Genomic DNA, 23589 nt, shown 5'->3' with positions numbered 1-23589 from the left:
TTAGAGTTTTTTTTTAGTACTGAATAAACCCGGGATAAGAAGAAACAATGTATTTGAAAAAGTCTGGATACACGTCGCTAGTGCTGGTCATCAGTCAGAGAGCGTCACAAGACCAAGCGGTTCCAGCTGATCACATGACTCTTCCGGGTCCTTCTGACTCTCACCGTTTCTCCTGATTGTTTTTTTGGTTCATTTATTATTGCTGGAAGAAGATGGCGACGGAGAGGGAACCTCCACCGCTGGGAGATGCAGAACAAACCGATTTCAGGGAACTGGAAGACGGGGAGGACCTCTTCATCAGCACCGCCTCAACGCTGGAGGTGAGACTGCAAAAAACGTAGCTTTAATGTTCAACTATCTGTATGTTTCTTGCAAACCGGTAAATTAACACAAGACAGAGACCACTCTGTTAAAACTAGAGTACACTTAACAACTTTATGTTTAAAACATATCTGGGAAAACGCATTGCACAGAATAACACTAATTGCATCGCTTTTTAGAATTGTCTTTGTATAACAGGTATCAAAAATAAACTGTTGTGTGGGTTACGATTAGTACGCATGTGTGAGATGGGATAGGGGTGTCAGTAGGGTTATTTTCACTTCCTGCTTGCGAAGGGTTACACCAAACGAGTCTAGGGAAAACAAATGCTTATTTTGTATACAACGTACTGTATCTAGAGGTTTAGTGAAGATGATATATAACCCAAAAACTTTGAAAAACAAGCTTGGCCTAAACACAAGTCAGCAGATCCCGGTTGTGGTACAAATAGTGTTTAACTCCCCCCCCCCCCCCAACAAACCATTCAAACCCCATTCCTATGTGGCTGTATTTATTTGTTTTTCATTGATGTGATTGTTGACGACGCCGTAATGAACAGTTACTATGCAGAACAGATTCAGTCTGGATTATAGATTGAATAGGGTCGAAATGACATTATTAACAAGGAGTAGATTACAGTATTTAATACTTTTGCTTTGTCACGTTAACAGCAATTAAAGTTTTAAAGCTTGATATCAATCAGCATATATATATATATATATATATATATAGAATGGTAGTCTGTACTAGTCATTCATGGAATTAATTGTGGGGGTTGGAGACCGCCCTGTTTCAAATAAGACATTTATAAAAAAAATAAAGTGTTTTCAGGTATTGCTGAAGGGCAAATCTGTGACCTAGCGACCCCTTTCCCTGGTTTGCTGTACACCTTTCACCAACATAAAATCTGGGAACTTCTGAAAAGACCAAAACACCCCTCCCCAATTGCTATATAGTTTGTGCCTGTTGCATTTCTTGGCATGACAAGCTCAGGTACCGTAGTACTGAGAACAGTAATCTGTTGATCTTGTTTTATCGACTACATACAGAGGTGTAATGCAGGAGTTGGCATCTGTTGCAGTTGTCCGGTCACTTAGTACATAAAGTAATGGGTGTGAGGTGTGGCTGTTTCTATACCAGATTGTTTTTCTTCTGAGGTTTGTTACACCAGAAAGAAGGAGTTCTTGTTTGACCTTGTCCACTGCTAGAGTCATGTGGTAGTCTTGTGAGTGGTTTATAAAATATATAGTGCCTAATGTTCTTTTGCCTTTGAGTCTGAGGTTCGCAGTGGTCTTAAAAGCAGCACTCTGGGCTTAGACACAGATTAACCAACCTGACCTTTGATTCCTCACAGTTAGAAACTACTCTCCAGTGGTGTTTTCACTTGATCACATTTTAAACAAGAAGGAAACAGTACTTAGTAATTGAAATGGTGGTGATACCCAGTTAATCGAGAATGCTTATTGTGACGTGGGGCCATCCTAGGTAAAGAGCAACAGGCTCTTTATAAAGATAACCCTACCAGGTCTTTTACTGTTTTTATTTACTCAGGATCGCATTTACAAGTGGCAAATTGGTAGCAAGAAACTTAAGTCATACGGTGCACATTAAAAGTGATTCAGTTGGAGAAACTTTGCAGGAAATAATGATTAAATATTGACCTTGCTGTTAATAATGCTTGACCTTGTTATTTTGTTTACTGTATCTCAGTGTCCTGTCTACTGTGCTACCAATATATAGCCTACTTTCTACTCCTGCTTGCATTCCCTCGTGAGAGGTTCCTCCAGAACAAGGTTAAGGCACATTAGCAGTGCCATATTTGCTTTAAATAGAAGACTTTTAGTTTTTAATAGTGTGTCATTGTTCAAATTGCATAACTGAAATATATATATAAAAACTATTTAGTGTCCCCAGTCAGTTGTCTACCTAAGCTGAACTTTAAACACCAGACCAGCCAGTGTCAAGGTTCAAATACTGTCTTGATGACAAGACAGTATTTGAACAAAATCAATCATATTGAACCGTTTAATTAATGATCACATTTTCTTTACCACCAGACAAAAAATGTGGTGTTTCTTTCTGTAATAATTTCTTCAAAAAGTATTTGTACACAATGATCTGAAAGATGAGGTTAGAGAGCAGTCTTCGGAATGTTTCAGTTTTACAGTGTAGATCACAACATAGTGGCCAGACTGTTAGTTAATTGTCTGGTTCTAATAAAGGTCTCCAGTGTGGTGTTTATACAGGGTGCGTCAACATTGCTGCACTCATGAGAATAATATCCAAGACTTATGAGTTGTACACAGCTCTATGGCAGAAAGTTTCACAAGAAAGGCCTCAGTATATACTGTATAAAGTACTGACGCATGCAGACTTTAAATCAGTCATAGAACAGTACAATACACTGTTCAGAAATCAGGCCTTGTTGTAGATGCTGTTTGGAAGGGCTGCCCTAGGAAGACCAATGCCAGAACTCACTTAAAAATTGTCCAAGTGGTGCAGAAGAACAGAAAAGCATGAAAAGTATGTTGTGGTCGGTCATACAGTTCAAAATTTAAATGGACATCACTTGGTGTGGCGAGAGGCAGATGAGGAATACTGCCTTGACGGTCTGCAGCCCACTGTGAAGTCCTTGCGTGGGGTTTTAAGGCAGAGAAGGGGATAGGTCATCTGCATTTCATCAAGGGGACATGTGGATTCAGAGATGTACGAGAACAGTATGAACACACAATTGTTGCCTGCTGCCAAGAAACCGATGGGTCGCCAGTATAACTTCAAACATCATTGTGATCCAAAAGTGAGTGAAGTCTTACCTGGACCTTCAGGGGTCTCCTCAAATCCCAGTGCTTTTTATTTTATTTCCAAGATAAACACAATAACAAAACCTGGCTGTTTGTTTGGCTGTGCTCCTTGACCAAATTTATTTTTTATTTGTAATGAGCCCATGGTTAAATGTATTTGTTACCACCAGTTTCTTTAAAACACAATACTATCCCACAATTCCCCAGTGACCTTTGACGCACAGCAAGAATTTCAGAGGTTGGCCAGGTTTAGGAATAAAGCACTGAAACGCTCCGAGGATTGAAACGTTCTGACGAAATGATTCTGGCAGCTAGCCATGGGCAGCCGAGGCCTGTAGCACCAAGCAGTGGAAACAAGGCATAATTTACAGGTGTTTGGAACAAAGTGATGGCCAGTTATGTGTGCTGTGCTGTTTGGCCTATAAATGCATGTGTGATAGATGCATGTTCCAGATCTACTCAGTACTAGAAAACTCTTGTGTTGTACAGTAACAAATAGACTTGCCCAGATACACATTGTTTTATTTTTTCATAAAGTATGAAACTGTATGTTGGTTATAATAGAGGAACTGTCTCATATTGCCAAAAAAGTTAAACTTGTTTTTGACAGGTGTACAGGTACTTTGCAGCCACTCTATTTGAAGCTTTGAAACATCTAGGGCTGCAATGAAGGGTACATTTTGACTTTCGAAGGTTCGGAACACATTACCGAAGGAAGGTTTGAACCTTCAGTGTTACTAATTTGCATATTTACAAGTGACATCGCCATAGCTACTAGTTTGTTTGATTGGAAATCCTATTTTGCAGGTAAGCCAAATATATGGAATACAACATCCACATGTAGTTTAAAAATATGTTTTATAGAACAGTAATCATGTTTTTATAATTTAAGTAAAAATGCATGTTGTTTATGTACACGTAATTGATGCTGCTTGAGATACACTGTATACAGTAAGCTTACATTGCAGCAGCACCAACTGCAGCGGACCTGGGCAAAACAAAGCTGTATTTAACAATCACAGTTCCAAGCAGGTTATCATTCACAGTCACATTTTACTACTACTAAAAATGGGGGAGGGGTGGACGGTGCTCAGTTTTCCAAATTAAAATTATTAGTGTTAGCGTATATTTTGTATGTTTCAAACATATTCTACCATAGCACTTATTTTACAATGTCTTGTACACTAGGTATTCAGTACATATTTTACTGAAGCAATACTACCGCTATAGGTACCGCCCCAGTGCTTTGGCATAATATATCCTGCTCCATACACGGCAGTGGCGCCATATAGACTTGCTATGTAATTCTGCATGTGAGTGACATTTAATGTGTGATTTATAGATAGTATTCACACATTGTCAAATGGTTTCTTTTAACAGAGAAAACATACAGTGCGTGAATGCCGCCTGGCGAACCTTCGAAGGTTTAAAACTACCTTCGAATTCCTGGCTTGAGAACAAACCATCGAACACGGCCCTAGAAACATCAACATATTAGTATTTTTTGAAAAAAAAACCTAACTGTTAAAGTTGTATAGTTTAAATCGTTTTTTGTAGTTAATTTCAAATGTACCAGCAATATAGCTCTGTACCATTCATTATAGTTGAGATCCACAGACCTGTTTTTGAAACACACGTGCATACACAACATGATTGAAACATTTTCTGTCTCCTTATACTCCTGAGCACAGGATATGGATACAGCTGAAACTTAACCTCACTTCCTTTCCAGTTACCTCTTGCCCACTGAGATTGTTTCACATGAAGAAAACAATCTAGATGCTTTAATGAACCTTCTAGACAGCAATTGTTCAATTCTGCTTATCCAGGCAATAACGTAGAGAGGTTGGTGTTTTTTCTGCTGTAGTAGCTTCAGGAAAACATCTGTGCTGTTCTCCATCAGGCTGATTTTATGTTTTTGTGTTTTTCAGTCTAGTCCAACGTCTCCTGAACCAGCTAGCCATCCTGCTGAAGACATCTGCGCAAACTCTAATGGGCCTCAGCCTGCCGAGATCTCATTAGACGATGATCTGGAGGATCTCTTTGCAGGTAATTAGATCTGTTTGATTTTTCTAAGGCTTTAAGACTAAGGGCCTCCTTTACAAAAGGGCAGAAAACATTGTGACGCACCATAATTGCAATTAGTGTGCACGTTCATGATTTCCGTATTTACGGTCGTAATTTTATTCATTGTCGCATGAAAGTGGCTATATTATGGCACACACTGATTTATTGTATCTTCTGTTTCTGTTCTTTGCTTGTTTTGATATTTTACGTTTTGCAATATAATAATAATAATAATAATAATAATAATAATAATGATAATTTGCTCAAAGACCAAAATAACCTTTAATTTTGTTCTTTGAAAATTTGTCAGTGCTCAAATCGCGAAATGGTTATTTTTGTTGGTCATTGACTGAATCTTGACTAGGATTTTCAAGGTTTGATTGCCCTTTTTATGCAGACCGGAAGACAGAAATTGATTTTTTAAAAGCACTTTCGTGCCATTTTATTAAATTACAGAAATAAAAAATAAAAAAACGAAAAGCTAACTCATACATGGAGTTCTAACTAAACTTTGCACAGTCCCTAAACTAACAAACCGGACAGCTAAGCTGTTTACCAGTCACCAAACATACATGTTACAACACAAACAAAAAGCTTTACACATTACCTACTTTTTTTTTTTTTTTAAACCACACAGGTTTCTTCACAATGACAGCCTTTCTCTTCACACACTGGAGAGTGCCCCGAACAAACATTTGATCCTGTTTTAAATACATGCTACAGGCATGTGACAATTAATTAAACAAAAATAATTACACCCCTACATTTCTCTGGCAGGAACAAAAGTTAACCCTTTCCCTGCCAACCCCCAACACATTCCTTTCAGGCAGGGGCTCTGCCACTATATATATATATATATATATTACACACACACATCCCAGAAAATTAACACAATATAATGAACGGGAATGCTGTCTTCTGATTGGTTGCTGTAGAGGGCATTAATGGCCAGGAAATGCCTTCAGAATGTCCACACAGCCATCACTGATAAAGTACAGTAAGGTATCAATCCGCCAAAAAGAACATCTAGTGTAACTGTTAGAACCACAACAAACCCATGAAATAACGGCTAGAACAGGTCACAAAAACAAGTCCTAAAATTACTGCCGCCATCTCTATCCAACAAGCGAGAATGGCCTTCACATCTTTCCAGCCGTCAATGGTTGAAAATCAGCAGCAAACTGATTTTTTTGAGATGCAGCGAGTTGGCTCTTTTGAGCAAAAACATATGTATACACACTAACTATACTCTGCCAGTTGTTACCTTTCACTCTCTCAACTTAATTGTAGTTTATTTTTATGAACCTTTTGTTTTTTAGCCTTGATCACAGCTTTAGTTTTAGTTAATTTGTATTGAAGTGCTATAGCCTACACAAACTGGCCATGCATTGTTTATAATCCATAGAAACTTGGACAGTGCTAAATTGATAGCATACAAGATATGCCATTTACATAACTGCATGATTTCATAAGATTTGTCTGCACGGGGGGGGGGAAATGTAGTATGAAACTAATTTTAATTAACAAAGCTTCCACCAGTGATTTCATATTAACATGGTAAAACACATGGGACATTATGACACACTTTTTCCATGTCCATTATTATTATTATTATTATTATTATTATTTATTTCTTAGCAGACGCCCTTATCCAGGGCGACTTACAATTGTTACAAGATATCACATTATACATTATTTCACCATACAATTACCCATTTATACAGTTGGGTTTTTACTGGAGCAATCTAGGTAAAGTACCTTGCTCAAGGGTACAACAGCAGTGTCCCCCACTGGGGATTGAACCCACAACCCTCCAGTCAAGAGTCCAGAACCCTGACCACTACTCCACATTGCTGCCCTCATTTCAGAGGTGACATTCACTTTACATTATACTACTTTGGGTGCTTTGTTTTTGATCACACAAATATAAAAATAATAATAATAATGCGTTCTTGTAGAATTTTCAGAACAGGCACATTTTCCCTTAGTCTAAAAGTGCAGTATGAATGTATTGGTCAATATCAGGCTTTATAATCTCCTTGTCTCATTTCGTACCTTCTCCAGTCTTTTTTGTCTGTTTTCTTTGCCAATTGCGTAGTTCAGTTGCTATCTCTACAACCAAGTGTAAAACCACAGCCTGGCTCCTGTCTTGGTCCCCTGGTGCTGCTTGGGCTTTGTTAGGAGGTTTCTTTTCTAACTCTTTCGCTTTTGTATGTCCTCAGAAGCAACAGAAGAAGTGTCTCTTGACAGTCCAGAAAGGGAACCCATCCTCTCAGATGAACCGTCTCCTGCCATCACCCCAGTGACTCCGACTGCACTTGTAACACCAAGAGTAGAACCAAAAACTATTTTTGTTCCTGCCATGTTTGAGAGGTCCAAAGAAGAGGTAGCGTGCACACTAAACACAGTTTTCTGGTTCTGCTGTTTCATGAGAACAGTCCATGGGCTGTGAAATGTGCATTTTTGAATTTTAGTTTAGTTTTTTCACGTTGTGCCCACAGGGCCAGCACAGGTACATCAATAGTACAAGCACTGATACAAAGAGAAACTTAAGGTGTATCTTGAAGTGCTGGGACGAATGTGGGTTTTTCGTGTTCAAAATTGCCAACAATACAAACACTTCTGTACAACAGAATGATTGTTTGGAATTTATTTCAGAATTTACTGCTCCCCAGTTAATAGGATTTATATTTCCTCCAATACTTTTTCAGATTATCTGGGCCCTATCGCACCCCAAAGACGAACATCCACAGATAAAGGCTATATATAGTTTATGGAGCGACTCCTTACATTTAGTATATTAAATCATGGGCAGCAGTGTGGAGTAGTGGTTAGGGCTTTGGACTCTTGACCGGAGGGTCGTGGGTTCAATCCCTGGTAGGGGACACTGCTGCTGTACCCTTGAGCAAGGTACTTTACCTAGATTGCTCCAGTAAAAAAAACCCAACTGTATAAATGGGTAATTGTATGTAAAAAAAAAATAATGTGATATCTTGTAACAATTGTAAGTCGCTCTGGATAAGGGCGTCTGCTAAGAAATAAATAATAATAATAATAATAATGTTAAATATATACTGAATAGTTTATGTAATTTAGTTGTTTTCTTGCAGCTGGAAGAGGAGGCTAATGGAGACTCATTTGATATGGAGATTGTTGTATCTGACCCAGAAAAAGTTGGTGAGTTCTATATTATATCATTATGTTTTTATAAGATGAAACGTTTTCACTATTTTACTACCATATGAAGTTGATCATTATGTGCCTGCAATACCAAGCACTGCTGAATAATATTAAACTTTCTGTTTTTTTTTCTTCTTTAAGGGGACGGAATGAATGCCTATATGGCATACAAAGTAACAACAAAGGTAACTACTGAATTCTCTTTTATACATCTTGTTTGTTGCTGCCAAGCCACAGTAATATACTAAACTTTCATTTAATTCAAACTGAATAAAAAAAAAAAAAAATGTTGTAACAAATAGACATTCATTTGTTCCCATGTTTTCCCATACAGACTTCCCTGACGATTTTCAATGAGAATGAATTTTCAGTGAAGAGACGGTTTAGCGACTTTTTGGGCTTGCATAGTAAACTAGCCACAAAGTACATGCATATAGGTTACATAGTTCCCCCTGCACCAGAAAAGAGCATTGTAGGTAAGGTGGATTTTGTTTCACTTTATTTTTTATTATTAATAATAATAATAATAATAATAATAATAATAATAATAATAATAATAATAATAATAAAAAACCATTATTACGATTTGGTAAATTGCAACAAACTAACAGTAGTGTACATAGGATGTACTAGTGTACTATATGAGCATAATTTAGATCTTTTATTTAACATCATGTAATCAAATAAACTATACAATTATGTAAATGTGTGTTTTTCAATAAGAATATGGAAAACTACAAAAGTGTATGTAATTCAATATGTTAACATAACATTCAGCAGGTTTCATTCGACTTTATGAAGCAAAATGAGTTAATTCTATTGGGTGATACAAAACTTTGTCATAGCTTTAGGTTTGAAGATCCTCTCAATTGCAGTGAACACAATGTATCAGTCATCTACTCAGTGGCTTTCAATCCTGGTCCTGGGGAACAGACCCCCTGTATCTACTGGTTTTCATTCCAACTGAGCTCACAATTACTTAACAAGACCCTTAATTAAACTGATAATTTGCTTAATTAGACCTTTTTTTATTGTTTTTAGCTCTTAAACAGTTGCAGAGTTCAAGTTACTTATAAAATGTTATAGCTAACTTGAAATATTTTCTTAATAAGTTAATTATTCTGAACATGTACCTACATCAAAAAAATAAACTGACATTAATATGCTTTCCAATACTTAGATGTTAAGAAGAAAAAAAAACAACTTGATAGCATGTGTGATACAGTCTCCAAGGTCAAGGCTGGTCTGCACCCTTGCACACTTTTTAATAACAAAATAAAACAGGAACAAATAAAATCATTTACACAAAACACTTGTACACACCCAAGCTTCCGCTATCTCGGTGGCTCTTTCTCTGTTTATTCTCTCCCTGGTCAGGCTGGGCAACGCACCTTCACTGGACAATCTCCATCCAGCAAACGTTTCTTTGTCTTTCTATAGGGTGTAGCCAGGGGTAATTGCTAATCAATCAATCATTCAATCAGCACCTGGCCACATTTCTAATAATCAATTACAACATTAAACAATTAGACCTTAATTACACTTTTCTAATTATCCTATTAAACATTACCCCAAACCAGTTAACAAATTACTCAGGATGTGTAAAGGCGGCCATCTTGGCGCCTGGCTGTTCCTCCACACCTGAGCCCAAGATGGATGCCAGCCACAAATGAATACTTGTGCAGAGCCTCTGTCACTTAATTAACTAAGTTTTTCAAAAAGCCTCCTCTTTTTTCCATACACGAATAATAAATGATCAGTTTAACCCTGAGGTCTGTCCTACAATTGGAGATCTGTTGATCCAGAAATGATAGCATTGTAATGCAAAAATAAATGGACCAAAGATAACACAGAGCTGGAAATGATCTGCAGATATTCACGTACGAGCTAGTACTAAGAACATTCTGAAGTTTCTTGAAATTGACCAATTGGGTTTTAATATAATTTTCATTCTCTTTAGCTTATCTATATCAATTTAATTCCATCTGATTTTGAGTTGAACCCCCCCCCCCCCCCCCCCCAGCAATTTTAAAAGAATATACTGTATCTCCATGTTGAATTTCATATCTACAATGGATGAAAAATAATGTCATACTTAGTCCATTTGGTAACTTACTTTATACTTTAAACATTTACAGGCATGACAAAGGTCAAAGTTGGCAAAGAAGACTCATCCTCTACAGAATTTGTAGAAAAACGAAGAGCAGCCTTGGAAAGGTATGCTATTGGCACAGTTAACATGTTTAAAATGTTATTATTGTACGTTTTAAGTCTGCATTTACGGTATGTGGCTGAATATGGGGTGGGTCAGTGTTCCAATGTCATCTGGGTTAATTCATGAAAACTGCTGGTAAGCTCAACATTTTATGATGATCAGGCTTCCTTGTATTAGTGAAGTACCGTCACCTCAGAAATATTGAGCTTGCCATTAGTCTTAATATCAATGACTTGTACGTGTAACAAACATATTGTTTTCATGAAATGGAAGGGAATAAAACCCCTTTACCTTTGAATATATAAGGTCAATATCGGAGGTGGAAGTGTTTATTAGGATAATCAAGGTTTTAGTGTAATTTGCAAATTAAGCTCTACAATGTAACATCTATGTGTCCACCCACTGTGCAGGTTGCAGTTGATTTTCATACCAATTTACCTTTATGGCAAAAAAAACACAAAAAAACAACGTTTTACAGTGTGTTTTTATCACAAATGGAGTTAAATTGTATGAACAACTTGATTAATAGTGGGCAAGTAATGGTGTAGTGAAGTGGAAATCTGGAGTGCTTAATGCTTAACGAGAGGTGCACACCAAATACATTTCCCAATTTCCCTTTGTGCAAAAATGTCCACAGGGAATAAGCCTAATAACACCCTACTGGACTACAATATATGGATTATTCCCTGTGCTGGGGGTTAGACCTAGTATTGCCTGTAGTGTGTACATTGGATGCAAGTGGGGAAGGTTTACTGCACAGTCCGGCTCAATTGCATGCTAAAGGTTCACTATAAAGAGCACTCTTGTTGTGGTATTTTACTGTGAAAAGGTTAAGCAACAAAATATTAGGTGAATGATTATTACTGAACTCGGTGGGTTTCTCATCTGACAGAGCTTTAGAGCAGCAGTAGTTTTTAGTGGACATGGGAATATCAGAGTCAGCGGTCTGACAGTGATTTGTGACATGAATGGTCTTTTGTCTGGTTGTGATCCACCCTAGTATTCTTTGTTTTGTGCATTCTGATGCATTGAATAAAAATTAAAGTTAAGTGAGGGTTTGACATTTCTCTGCCCTTTTTCGAATCCAGTTGATTGACTTGAAGGTCAGTGTTGTTTGAGTCCACTCCAGGCAAAATACTAAAAATCTTTTAAGTTCGAGGATACCTTCTTTCTTTTTTCTTTTAAGATTATAATCTGATTTCCATGGTTAAAGCCTGAGTACTGTATATATAATTATACAGTACTCATTATTGTATGGTATATTGTGGTATTACATTTTTTTAAATGAGTTATGCAAATTAACTAATTTCCCTGTGTTCTATGATGTCAAAGTATTCACCAAAAAAAAGATAGGCCTATTCATGGTGAATAAAGACACAGCCTACTTTATTGAAGAGAAGTGTATCCTTTGCAAAAACGTCATGTTTGTATAAAATTGAGAAGTGCTTACAAGCTGGGGGTTTTTGTGGTGTTTTCTTTTTTTGGGGGGAAATGCCAAATGTTGGCTTCTGATTCATTATTTTAAATAACAAAAAAATGTGCTTTTTACTTGACATATCGTGACACGTGATATAAAATGTAAGGTCTGTGTATCCCGAAATATAATATGTGTCCACCTGGCTGAAAGTCTACCCAAACCTAACTGTTAGATTCATATCAACTTTCCAGACATGGTACTAGTTATTGTTGTGTGGTAGATCATACGTGCCTTTATAGTGAATATATAGACCTTTTAATTTGATACCATAGCTGTAATTTATAAGTCAAGAAAAAAACAAAAAAAAACATTTAAGAGATAGAAATCAGGAACTAATGATTTTAAATGTTCTGCAACCAGGAGTTCTTGCAAAAACATATTGGTCTTTAAAAACTAGAAAAGTGATACAGAAAACTACTTCCAGTGACCTTGGTAAGGACCTATTTTAGCACATTGTTGAGAGTATCAGAATATGGGGATATAAGGAGGTCTCTGTCATTTTTACGTGCTCATACAGTGGATGTAGGCCACAGTGATCTACTTTTTCATGTAGATAGCTTTTTGCAGGGGACGTGTGTTACTAATGACATCCTTGTTTCTAATTTTACAGGTACCTGGAGAGGACAGTAAAGCACCCAACTTTGTTACACGATCCAGATGTGATGCAGTTCTTGGAAAGCTCAGAGGTATTTTCTTTTAACTGGAATATTCAGGCTGCTAATAACTTAGATAATGCTAGGGTAAATTGTTATTTGCAATGTAAAAAGTACAATAAAAAATGAGTTGCTGGGATCCTTGGTATAATATTTATTTTTGTATGTCTCTTACAATTGTACTGTACCTGTCATACTTCTATGTAGCCACATGTAAATTGGGTGCTAGCATAAATAAATTAGAAAAGTTTGTACACCATGAATTAAAGATCCATGAACACATGTTCATTATATTCTGTTACCTAAACAACGATCTCACTGTCTTTGTCTTAATTCACTTTTCTCTACAAACTAGGAGTATTATGTGCTCCTATTAATGAGTTTCAATTTTAATTGGTGTTCAAATTCCATCACCTTTCTTGAAGGTAGTTCTTTTTCTGATACAACAGATTGCTAATTGTAAAAGCTTGCCTTGCCATGCGCTCCTTAAGTGGCAAGTAAGTTTCCTTTTTCCAAGCGTTTTTTTGACAAACAGCGTTTTTTGTTCAATCTTAATAGAAAGGGGTGGCTGAGGGCAAAAAGAGCAACAAAAAAAACACAATCAATTGAAAGCCTATATATGTGTTTTCCCTCTGAGAATTTGAGAAGTGAACGTACAAAATGAGATCCTGTGTTATTGAAATGTATGAAAGTGGAGAAAACCCCAAATCCTATTTTCTTTCCTTTCTCCCTCTGGTGTCCGGCTAAACCTCCAGCCTGCTAACCAGTTTGTTTGCCCTTATTTGTCATTTGATTCCAGCTGCCAAGAGCAGTTAGCACCCAGGCGCTGAGCGGAGCAGGGATATTGAGGATGGTAAACAAGGCTGCCGAGGCTGTCAACAAAATGACAATCAAGATGAATGAATCGGATGCAGTAAGAGCTGATTTTTGGACTTGAATAATGAGATGAATTAATGAGCCTCCCCAATTGCATTTTCAGGTTTTGCCAGAACAAAAAGGTATAGTAATTTGCTGAGTGGATGTGGAGGAGGAGGAGGGGTAGGGTAGGGGAGAGAAAGGATAGGGGTGTAGGGGAGAGGAGAGGATTAGGGGGTAAGGGAGAGAAAGTCTATCTACATTTAGTAGGTTCCAAATGTATACATGGTAAATTTATTAATTTAAAATGAGAAATGTGGTGTGTAATGGCTTGTTCTCTCTAAATGTACTCCATTTTTTTGTTCAACAGTGGTTTGAGGAAAAGCAGCAACAGTTTGAAAACCTGGACCAGCAGCTGAGGAAACTGCACACAAGTGTTGAGTCCCTGGTCTGTCATAGAAAAGGTTTGTATTTAGTAGAACAAGAGCATATCTTTTTTTTTTTTTCTTATGTCTGGAATTCAGCTTCCCCTTCACCTGTCAGGATTCATTTTACTTTGTTGTAACACTTAAGTGATAATCCCTGACACAGAGGGAATTAGCAGTGATTATGGACAGTTTTGGGCAGTAATGGCCAAACTGATCCATAATCTGATAATTCCAGATGTGAAGGGTATTATTATATTTTTATTTTAATGAAGACATAGAATATGCAATGTATTACTGGTCTTTTTTTAATTATTTTTTTTATTTTAGAAATTCATTCCTTAAAAATAATTGCTTTTTTTTCAGCTTGTGGTGTGTGGTTTCAAACTGCATAATCAAGGATTACAGCTGTTTTATAGCCAAGCAGCTTGTACGTTTTCTGTGTATTGACATCCTTAATATTATCTGGATTAAGAGTGTAAAGTAGAATACTGTGATGCTGAGCAGGTTTAGCTGAAGGAAAGTGTTTTATTGTATTTTATTTTGTTGGGGTGTTTTTAGGCAAACTTTTAATGTAAGGCTTTTGAAAAAATGGTTTAACTTTTTTTTGTTTGGTTTGTTTATAAAAGTGATTTTAGATAAATTGTTTGGCTTTTTTTTTTGCAATATTCATTTTTTCAACTGCACAGATAATATACTGTATAACATGTGTATTCCAAAACGAATGCTGCCCACTGCCAGCTGTATTTGGTGCAGAAGCTGTCTTTTTCATTTAGAGCTCTCAGTGAACACCGCTGCTTTTGCAAAGAGTGCTGCCATGCTTGGAAACTCTGAGGACCACACTGCCCTCTCGAGAGCTCTCTCCCAACTGGCAGAGGTGGAGGAGAAGATAGACCAACTCCATCAGGAGCAAGCCTACGCAGACTTCTACCTTTTTGCTGAGCTGCTCAGTGATTATGTTCGTCTCCTTACAGCTGTAAAGGTATTCATTTTTTCACACTTAAACACAAAAAAAGGGTAAAATAACTCAAACTTGTGTATTGTGGCAGGATAAATGACAGGTTTTAGTATGAAGTAATGCGTTGGTTCATTATTTTGAACTTTTTAAATTCTTTTTGCCTCCATCAGTATGAGGTTTATGACACAAATGTGCTTCTTCATAAGCTACATGAACATAATCTTTCTATTTAATGAGCAAGTAGTTTCAAATGACATTTTGACTGTTATTTGTACACTTGCTTTTTATTATGTTAACTCAGGTGAAAGAACTCTGGTTTAAATGTTTGTTTTTAATTAAATCTATAGCAGTTGCATGAATATTAAATTGTATTTTTTTTTATATCGTCAATAAGTATATTTGGCTAGCATGTAAGATACATAATATAATAAGGCAGAATTTATTTGCCCATATTAAGGTATTTGACATAGTACTGAGAGACCTATTCTGAAGTGTGTCTTCTAAGCAGTGGTTCTCAAACTTTTTTTGTTCACGGACCACCTGGATTTTTTTTTTTTTATCTCAGTGGACCACACAGTAAGCACATACAAAATCACTATAATACTAAGACTAACCGTAGACTTGCCTTTCTTTGTTTCAATGCGATGGGTGGGCCTGTTTCTGTGAGCAAAGTCATTTTAAAATTGGAGTTTTAAAGAACGGTTCTAGTTTTACTTTTCATAACACGAAGGGGAAAAAAACAGACTTATTTTTAAATTGATAATTACAGCAGAAATGTATTTATGTGAATTAGTTACAATACATCCGTGAGGTACCAGCACAGTCGGAGCTATGAAAACAGAATGTTTGGATGCTGCACGCTGATTGGCTGTTAAGGATTTTTTACCCTGCAATAGGGATGTCACGGTATCAAAATTTGAAGGTTTGGTAACCGTCAAAAAATATACCACGGTTATCGTCGTACCGTGGTATAATGTCATTTTTGTAATCCGTTTTTAAATGACTATTTAAAGAAATACATTCAAGTCAAGTCATTTTTCAACAAGAAAAATAACTTTTAATTTAAAGTTTTAAAACAAATACAACACACTGGTACTACATTTCTGTCAGGCACTACCTAACTGGAAGAAGTGTTCACTTCAGCTCACACAGGCTCAGCAAAATAGTGCTGCTTTTTTATTTCAAATTACTGTGGAGAAACACCAAAATATTAACATTTTCTGGGCTCAGTCTGGAATGATAGGGGGTAAGGATGTGACCCGTGCAACTGAATACCCTCTTCATCTTTATCAGTATCCTGTTAGTTAAGAGAAGCAAAGTGTTACTTAACAATAGCCAATCGAGTGCGTTTTAAGACATGCAGTGCCCACTTATCTCAGCAGAGTGCAAAACTTAATGATGAGAAGACGGTGTCTGCACATTTTTTTTAAGGTTTTTATTTATTTATTTATTTATTTATTTATTTATTTATTTATTTTTTGGACTGCATGTTAAAAGCAATGAACACAAAGGAAAGAAGAAAAGTTAAGGTGGGTATGACACCGTTGCAAAGTTAAGTGGCATCTAGGGGACTAAATGTGTTTTAAATGTGAATAAAATTTTATTAATTTTTGAATACATAAAACCAAAATCCCTACAACACTATCAACTCGAGGAGACGGCAACATCTTTACAATACTGTTTCTAAAAAAAAAAAATACATATGCCTGTAGCATCTTAGACTTAGTTATATAGTAGTAAACAGACTTTTTGATTCTCTACATTGATGTGTGCTTACTGCATTTCTCTTGACCGATACGATAGATACTACTGTTACTTCTTTGGTTTGGTAAATGAATAGGAAGGCAGTGATGAAAAGTTAGTGCCTTGTTGCTGATATTTCTGAGTATTTGTGTTTCATTTACTGACAATCATGTTTGCTAGAGATCATTGTTTAGTAGGGCAGTTTATATTAAATATGACGTCACTTATTTAATAGCCTACTCGGATAATCTCATGCCTGGCAGTTTTCAGAACTTGAGATGTCTGTGTTCATTAGTTGGTTCTAATGAACACAGAGGCTCACCGATGGACAAACAGTGAATAAAAAAAAACGTGCCCATATCACCTTAAACCATGTGAACTCGGTAATCATAGTATAGAAAAATAGTTGTGGTTTCAAAACCGTGACATCCCTACCCTGCAGTTAAATATTACAGTGCACGACGGAGCTTTTTTTTGCTGAAGCACAGTTCAATTAATACATTATCAATAAACAACATATTAAAAGAGCCCTTTTAAAGTTTTTAAAAATGAGTGACATTCGTTTCGTCACATTAGATCTTTTCGTAGGCATGACTGTAGAATGGCTAAAATTAGCCTACAAGAAGCAAAATCTCAGTTGAAAAAAAAACATTTAAAAAAGGGTTATGTACGCTCTGTTTACGGAGCGATTGAGACCAACACGAAGGCTTCATTCATTTTAATGAATTTCAATAAATGGAAATATTGAAAACCTCCAACCCAACTACAGCTGTATGCTAATGTGACACAACGCATGCCCTGTCGTGTGTTATCCCTTACTTTACAAGCTGCTAAGTGCATGTGAGTTCAATACACGAAAACTCCCTAGTAAAGAGTACATTTTAGACACTCCAAAACTATATATGACGGAGAGTTTAGACCTTTTTTTAACTTGGAGATATTCTGCAGGTATGCATTTTCTTCCTGCTTCTGTAGCTGAGTTTTTAAGGTCTCAAATTTTGGGTTTGCAATAGGATCTATAAACTATGCTGCCACTTCTTTTCCATAATTATGTAACCTTTCCGTGGACCACAGATTGATAACCACTGTTCTATAGCATTTATGTAAAACTTTATGTAAATTTCAGTCTGAGTTTGGACTTAGTCATAAAAGTTTTCTTTATATGAAAAAGGAAAGAAAAAACAAATTCAAACAAAAAGCTTATGCCGAGTTCAAATGGTATCAGATGTTATCAATTTGTCAAGTGCATAGTTTGTCATGTTTTTGTTTTTTCTCCCTGTAGGGCGTGTTCGATCAGAGAATGAAGACCTGGCAGAAATGGCAGGACGCACAAGCCATGCTACAGAAGAAGCGGGAGGCAGAGTCCAAGCTTCAGTTTGCCAACAAACCAGACAAACTGCAACAGGCAAAGGATGAGATCAGAGAGGCAAGTCTGTGGCGTCAGTTGAACTGAATCACGAGTGGAGCAGTGGATTATTAGAATCAGGCCATTCTACCTCTTATAAGGGGAAGTCTAAGAAGATTGGTAATCTACGGTCCGCAGTGTGGCACAGCTCATTCTTGGCTGTTGGCTTACAGGTTCCCTTGGCCCCTGCTGCAAAATGTACCTTCTCACCCTCTGTGTAAAATATGATTATATATAGATGGAATGGGAAGTGCATAGTGTATTTGATAACATCAATTAGTCTGCAACCTGGTATGAAAAGAGGAGAGGAAATGCTACCTATACTTCCTTTACAGCAAACACATTATACTAATCTTCTCATGTGTTAAAATCCATAGAATACACATCAACCCATAAACTCTTATTTCAGTGGTAGTTTAAATGCTTTCACCCCATTTCTTGGTGCACTTTAAAAATATATTTTGTGAATGTGGATTAAAAATTTGCCTGTAATCTAGGTTGTCCCATACAAGGTCAATTTTTAAACGTTCACTTTTTTAAATATTTTTTTTTTAGCATAAGACATTTTCAGCGTTGACATAATTTATGCATTTTCTCTGCCATGCTTCACAAAGGAAATTGAAGAGGTAGGACAAACCCGAGTTTGGTTTTTCTTTTTGGTTCATGAATCATTAGCAATAATGGTTGTGTTCCTCTCGCTGTACGTCATACAAAGCATTGATGTACTTCTGAGTGTCTCGAGTTTAAGAAAGTGCATATTTTATACTAATACTTCACTGCTTGTTTTGGTTTGATCATCTTTTCACACATCGCCTTGTTTACCGTTCTCTGCCTGTGTACCACCCATGAGACATCAGTGTGCTGCCTCTATAGTGCATTAATCAAGGAGCTGAGTTGTCACTATCTGGAAACTGACACGCTCTTCTGCAAAGTCAGCTTTCTCTCATAGTTTTGCCCAATTTTCTTTATGTGGTTGAAATCATTTTCACTTTCAAAACACAAGCCATTACATTTGACAGTTTGTCAAAGAACAATTGAGATTGAGATTGTGGCCTTTTGTCTGATAGATGGTAATAAAAAATGTGATGTGTGTTTTTTTAATTTGTATTAAACTAGCTTAATTATATAAACAAACACCACACAATAACACAGTATGAAGGTAAATAAATGCCTAATAGTAAAATATCAGTCAATCAAAAGTATTTTGTATAGCACCTTTCATGCCAAGGCATCCCAAATCACTTCACATTACAAATAAATATACTATACAATAATATAATATACAATAAAATATCAAAAACATCCAAAAACAAAAATGAGAAGAAAAAAAATACAACAAAACTCTAAAATAGGCCATCCCAATCTACAAAAAGGCCTCTGCGTAAAGATGTGTTTTAAGCTTTGATTTAAATACATTTATACCTATTAAGAAAACATCACTGCAGTCCCTATTCACAATATGAATAAAATATAGTTTGATATTCATGTTACTTTTCTAGACTATTGTCTTCTTTTACAACAGCCAGTGAGATATTCGTGAACATTCCCACCAACATAAATAGATTGTTGAACATGGCTGCATTCATCGCAGCATTATGTTGAGGGTTAGGGTGGGTCAATTTCCATTGTGTGTTTCAGATCAACTTTAAATGGTGTTGGGGTGTCCAAAACTGTTTGGAATAGGACTGCCTTTCTTTTATTAAATTGCAAATGTTATTGCCAGTGCTGTGTTTTATGACATGAATTTTGCCACTTGTTTGTGGAGCAGGAACAGCATGAATCAGTTTTGGAGTATTTAGAAAGACTAATGAATGGGTACCATGTCAAAGCTACCTCTTCTACCCTGGTTTCCAGCTCATCTTTGTGTTTTAGATGCTTTGTTTTGTGGTGAGATTCCAGTCATTTTGTAAGATTCCACACACATTTTTTTAATAAGCTGTAGCTTGTGTTGGTAAAATTGATGTGCAGTTTACCCAATATGAACGTCACAGTTTAGCTGACCTAAAGATCTTATCTTTGTTTCTGTTCTTCATTTTTATTCAGTGGGAGGGAAAAGTCCAGCAAGGAGAGAGAGACTTTGAACAGATCTCCAAAACTATCCGCAAAGAAGTGGGAAGATTTGAGGCATGTACAGAATTTTGTAACTTTTTTTGAAACGCCTCATTCTATTAGTTGTCGTCTGTTTCTGCCAGATTTAATCTCTTTCCTTTACATAACCTGCTTAAACATTGCCCTTTTCTCTACCAACAGAAAGAAAGAGTGAGGGACTTCAAAGCTGTTATCATTAAGTACCTAGAGTCCTTAGTGCAGACACAGCAACAGGTATGTTTTTTATTTATGTTTGTAAATTCCTCTAAATGTATTTATTTATTTAAAGAGCAATGTTTTGTATGTATCTGTCTTTCCATTGAAACCATGTGACATGGTGAGTAGGTGGGACTATCCATGTTGAAAGGTCATTTGAACAGAATGAGGGAGTATGTTCAGTCCTAAGCAGTTAGAATTTTCCGGAATTTTTTCACTGGCAGTTGAAGACAGATAGAGAGTAATTATTATAACCCGATATTTGATCAACAGAACACAGAGCCACGCAATGTAATTGAAAACACAATAAAATGACAAAGGAAAGGTGACAAATGTAGATATTTGATGCTACTTTTAATTATTTAATTATTTATTCCAGTTCTGTATGTTGAGTCAAATACATAATGTTGCATGTTGTTGGTTGTTTTTTTTTTTTTTTTTTTGCTTTGTATATTGATGCCATTTGATTGCCACTTGAATTCTTAACACAATATGGTAAATCTAAACACTGCCGCTTATTATTTCTATATTCCAGTCCCTAGGGTTAATTTTATAGAGGGGCACCCGAGTGGCGCATCTGGTAAAGGCAGGATGCGCCCTATAGCCTCGAGGTTGCTGGTTCGAGTCCAGGCTATTTTATTGCTGACCGTAGACAGGAGCTGCCAGGGGGCGGCACACAATTGACAGAGCGTCGCCCGGGGGGGGGGGGTGGGGGGTGGGGGTGGACTTAGGTTGGACAAGGTGTCCTTGGCTCACCGCGCACCAGCGACCCCTGTAGTATGGCCGGGTGCCTGCGGGCTTGCCTGTAACCTGCCCAGAGCTGCATTGTCTTCCGATGCTGTAGCTCTTGGGTGGCTGCATGGTGAGTCCACAGTGTGAAAAAAGCGGCCGACTGACGGCACACGCTTCGGAGGACAGCGTGTGTTCGTCTTCACCACTCCCGAGTCAGCACGGGGGTGGTAGCGGTGAGCTGAACCTACAAAATAATAATTGGATATGCCAAATTGGGAGAAAATAATAAAATAATTGACGATTTACTAAAAAAAAAATAATAATAATAATAAAATAATTATAGAACGACTTATTAGCATTAGTACATTGAATTAAGAAACACCAAAGTTACGTTATTGAAAAACCAAAACAAACAAACAACGAACACTACCTTTACAAGCACATGGATTTCTGCCATGCGTAATAATGCCACCTGAGAAGAGTCCTGAAAGAAAGTAGAAGGCTGTGCACATTTTTTTAACTGTAATTCACTTGAATAATGGTTCAATTGCATTATCTCATTATTTTAATTTCCTTTTTTTTACCCAACGAAACAAATACGGTAGGAAATACTTTTCTACGTTGTATTACTGTGTTTATCGTGTTTATGCTTCCCCTTGTCTGCCAAGCGCTGAATTGCTCTCTGCGGTCTGGGTGATGACAGCTGTGTTCCTCTGAACAGTGACGCTGTTTGCCAAAAAGCATCTTTTCTGACCCCGTGGGCACGAAAGTTACCCTCATGCCAGCAAGCCAGTAGCCACACAGGACAGTGAATGCAATTAAATGTACAGAGGCAGCGTTTGCCAAAAAACATTTTCTGAACAAATAAATGGTTATTAAGTTGAACTATGTTGTTTCTTTCTGCAGCTAATAATTAGCTTGATATATGAATCCTAAGCAAAATTACACAACATCCTAAACTTTGGCCTTGACTTAGAGACCTTGGTGCCCTCTACACATTTTTGGACTGAAGCCTTGCCTTTTTTTTTTTTTTTTTTTTACTAATTTAGATCCCTGTTACTACCATAAATGATCATCTGTAACTATTAAACACTCAATAGTGCTGAATTTAGAAATACTAAAGGAAACTAAAATTCAGTGACAAATGTTTTGACCAATAGTCTCTTTTTCAGTGTCTTTCATTCAATGAGAGAGAGCTATTTTTTATATTGTTTCCATGAGCTGTGTGAAATCCGCTTGGGGCACACCAGTGCTGTCAGATAAAATGTGAATTTGCTCAAAATTAATTGACACAGACCCAAGACATGTCAACCACTGAGATAAGACTTTTAAAAAGTGATTATCATTCTTGACATGCAATTTTTATATAAATGTGAAGCACAGTTTGATGACTGGCAGAACATGGTGTAAGAATCTTGGCAAAGTTTGACCTGTCCTCGCTCTATTAAACTTAAATGTATTTATTTCTGCAGCTGATAAAATACTGGGAGGCATTCCTGCCTGAAGCCAAAGCCATAGCCTGAAAAAACAGTGATTCCAAATCAGAAGATGCTGTTGACATTTATCATGTTTACATCGGAATTCCACACTACAGAAAATGCACGGAAAAAGGAAATCTAGAATACACCCAAATAAACCAACCACTATATATTTTAAGATTAAACATGTGGCTCTTTTTTATCCTATGGTGTTTTATTAACAAGCTGCATGTCCTGATCCAATCAAAATGTACACAGACTGTGGCATGATATGCTGCAGTATTTTGCTGAATTGAGCACTACTGCTTTTGTCTTACTATGTTTTCCTTTTTTTTCTTTTTAAATGAAGTGCACTTAGTGCAATGTGAGAGCCCAAAACTTTGAAGATTTCAATTTCAACAAACTTGTGTTTTAAAATCTGTGTTGAAGGATATCATGAAGCAAATTCTACTTTCATTTAAGTTTAATAAAACATTCCTGTACATAAATCATTAATTTTGTGATTATTATTATTATAATAAAGGAATGTACCTTATCAACTGTGTTTGAGTTTACCTGGTATTTCAAGTACAATTTCATGAAATGTCATTTCCACGCTGTGTGGTTGTTATTAAAATGATCCAGCAGCTTTCTTGCTAAGGCTGATTACTTACATTTGAACCAGGAGACAGTAGTGCTTTAACACAAGCCATGAAATAGCCACATTCAAGAGCAGTTAGCTCTTTAGAATTGATTGGTTTTGTACATTTCAGTAACCCCCCTCAACTGCCGTGACGCGTGCAGTTCAGACTTTTTATATAGCAATTGGCAATAAAGTGACTAACAATGCAGAACTGGGTGCAATATTTCATTTTACCCAGATGAAATTCGTTTTTGCAATGTTGACTGTCGAGACTTATATGACATTTAATGTGATACGAGTTGGCAGTCGCAAGTTTCCTTCTGTACTGACACTGCCAAAGAAGGTATTTGTGC

At 36.7% G+C, this 23589-nt stretch overlaps 1 protein-coding gene across 1 annotated transcript; it reads left to right on the top strand.

The window, feature by feature from the left end:
• The first annotated feature begins 85 nt into the window (after positions 1-85).
• On the top strand, positions 86-23149 carry LOC131698755 (sorting nexin-2-like). Its single transcript, XM_058992503.1, has 15 exons — positions 86-320; positions 5054-5171; positions 7412-7575; positions 8300-8366; positions 8511-8554; positions 8704-8845; positions 10508-10586; positions 12672-12747; positions 13514-13627; positions 13940-14033; positions 14771-14976; positions 17978-18121; positions 20144-20224; positions 20351-20422; positions 22609-23149. Exons 1-15 carry the CDS (start codon positions 213-215, stop codon positions 22657-22659), a joined length of 1560 nt encoding a protein of 519 aa, XP_058848486.1. The 5' UTR covers positions 86-212; the 3' UTR covers positions 22660-23149.
• The last annotated feature ends 440 nt before the right edge of the window (positions 23150-23589 follow it).

Source organism: Acipenser ruthenus, chromosome 2 (genome assembly GCF_902713425.1).
Source record: "Acipenser ruthenus chromosome 2, fAciRut3.2 maternal haplotype, whole genome shotgun sequence".
NCBI lineage: Eukaryota > Metazoa > Chordata > Actinopteri > Acipenseriformes > Acipenseridae > Acipenser > Acipenser ruthenus.
Note: the sequence above shows the minus strand (reverse complement) of the source record. Positions and strands in the feature narration are given on the sequence as shown.

Coding starts and splice junctions, on each gene's coding strand:
- LOC131698755 (XM_058992503.1), top strand. CDS start 213: ATGGCGACGGAGAGGGAACCTCCACCGCTGGGAGATGCAGAACAAACC. Junction 14,034..14,770: donor CCTGGTCTGTCATAGAAAAG/GTTTGTATTTAG, acceptor TTTTTCATTTAG/AGCTCTCAGTGAACACCGCT. Junction 20,423..22,608: donor TAGTGCAGACACAGCAACAG/GTATGTTTTTTA, acceptor TTATTTCTGCAG/CTGATAAAATACTGGGAGGC.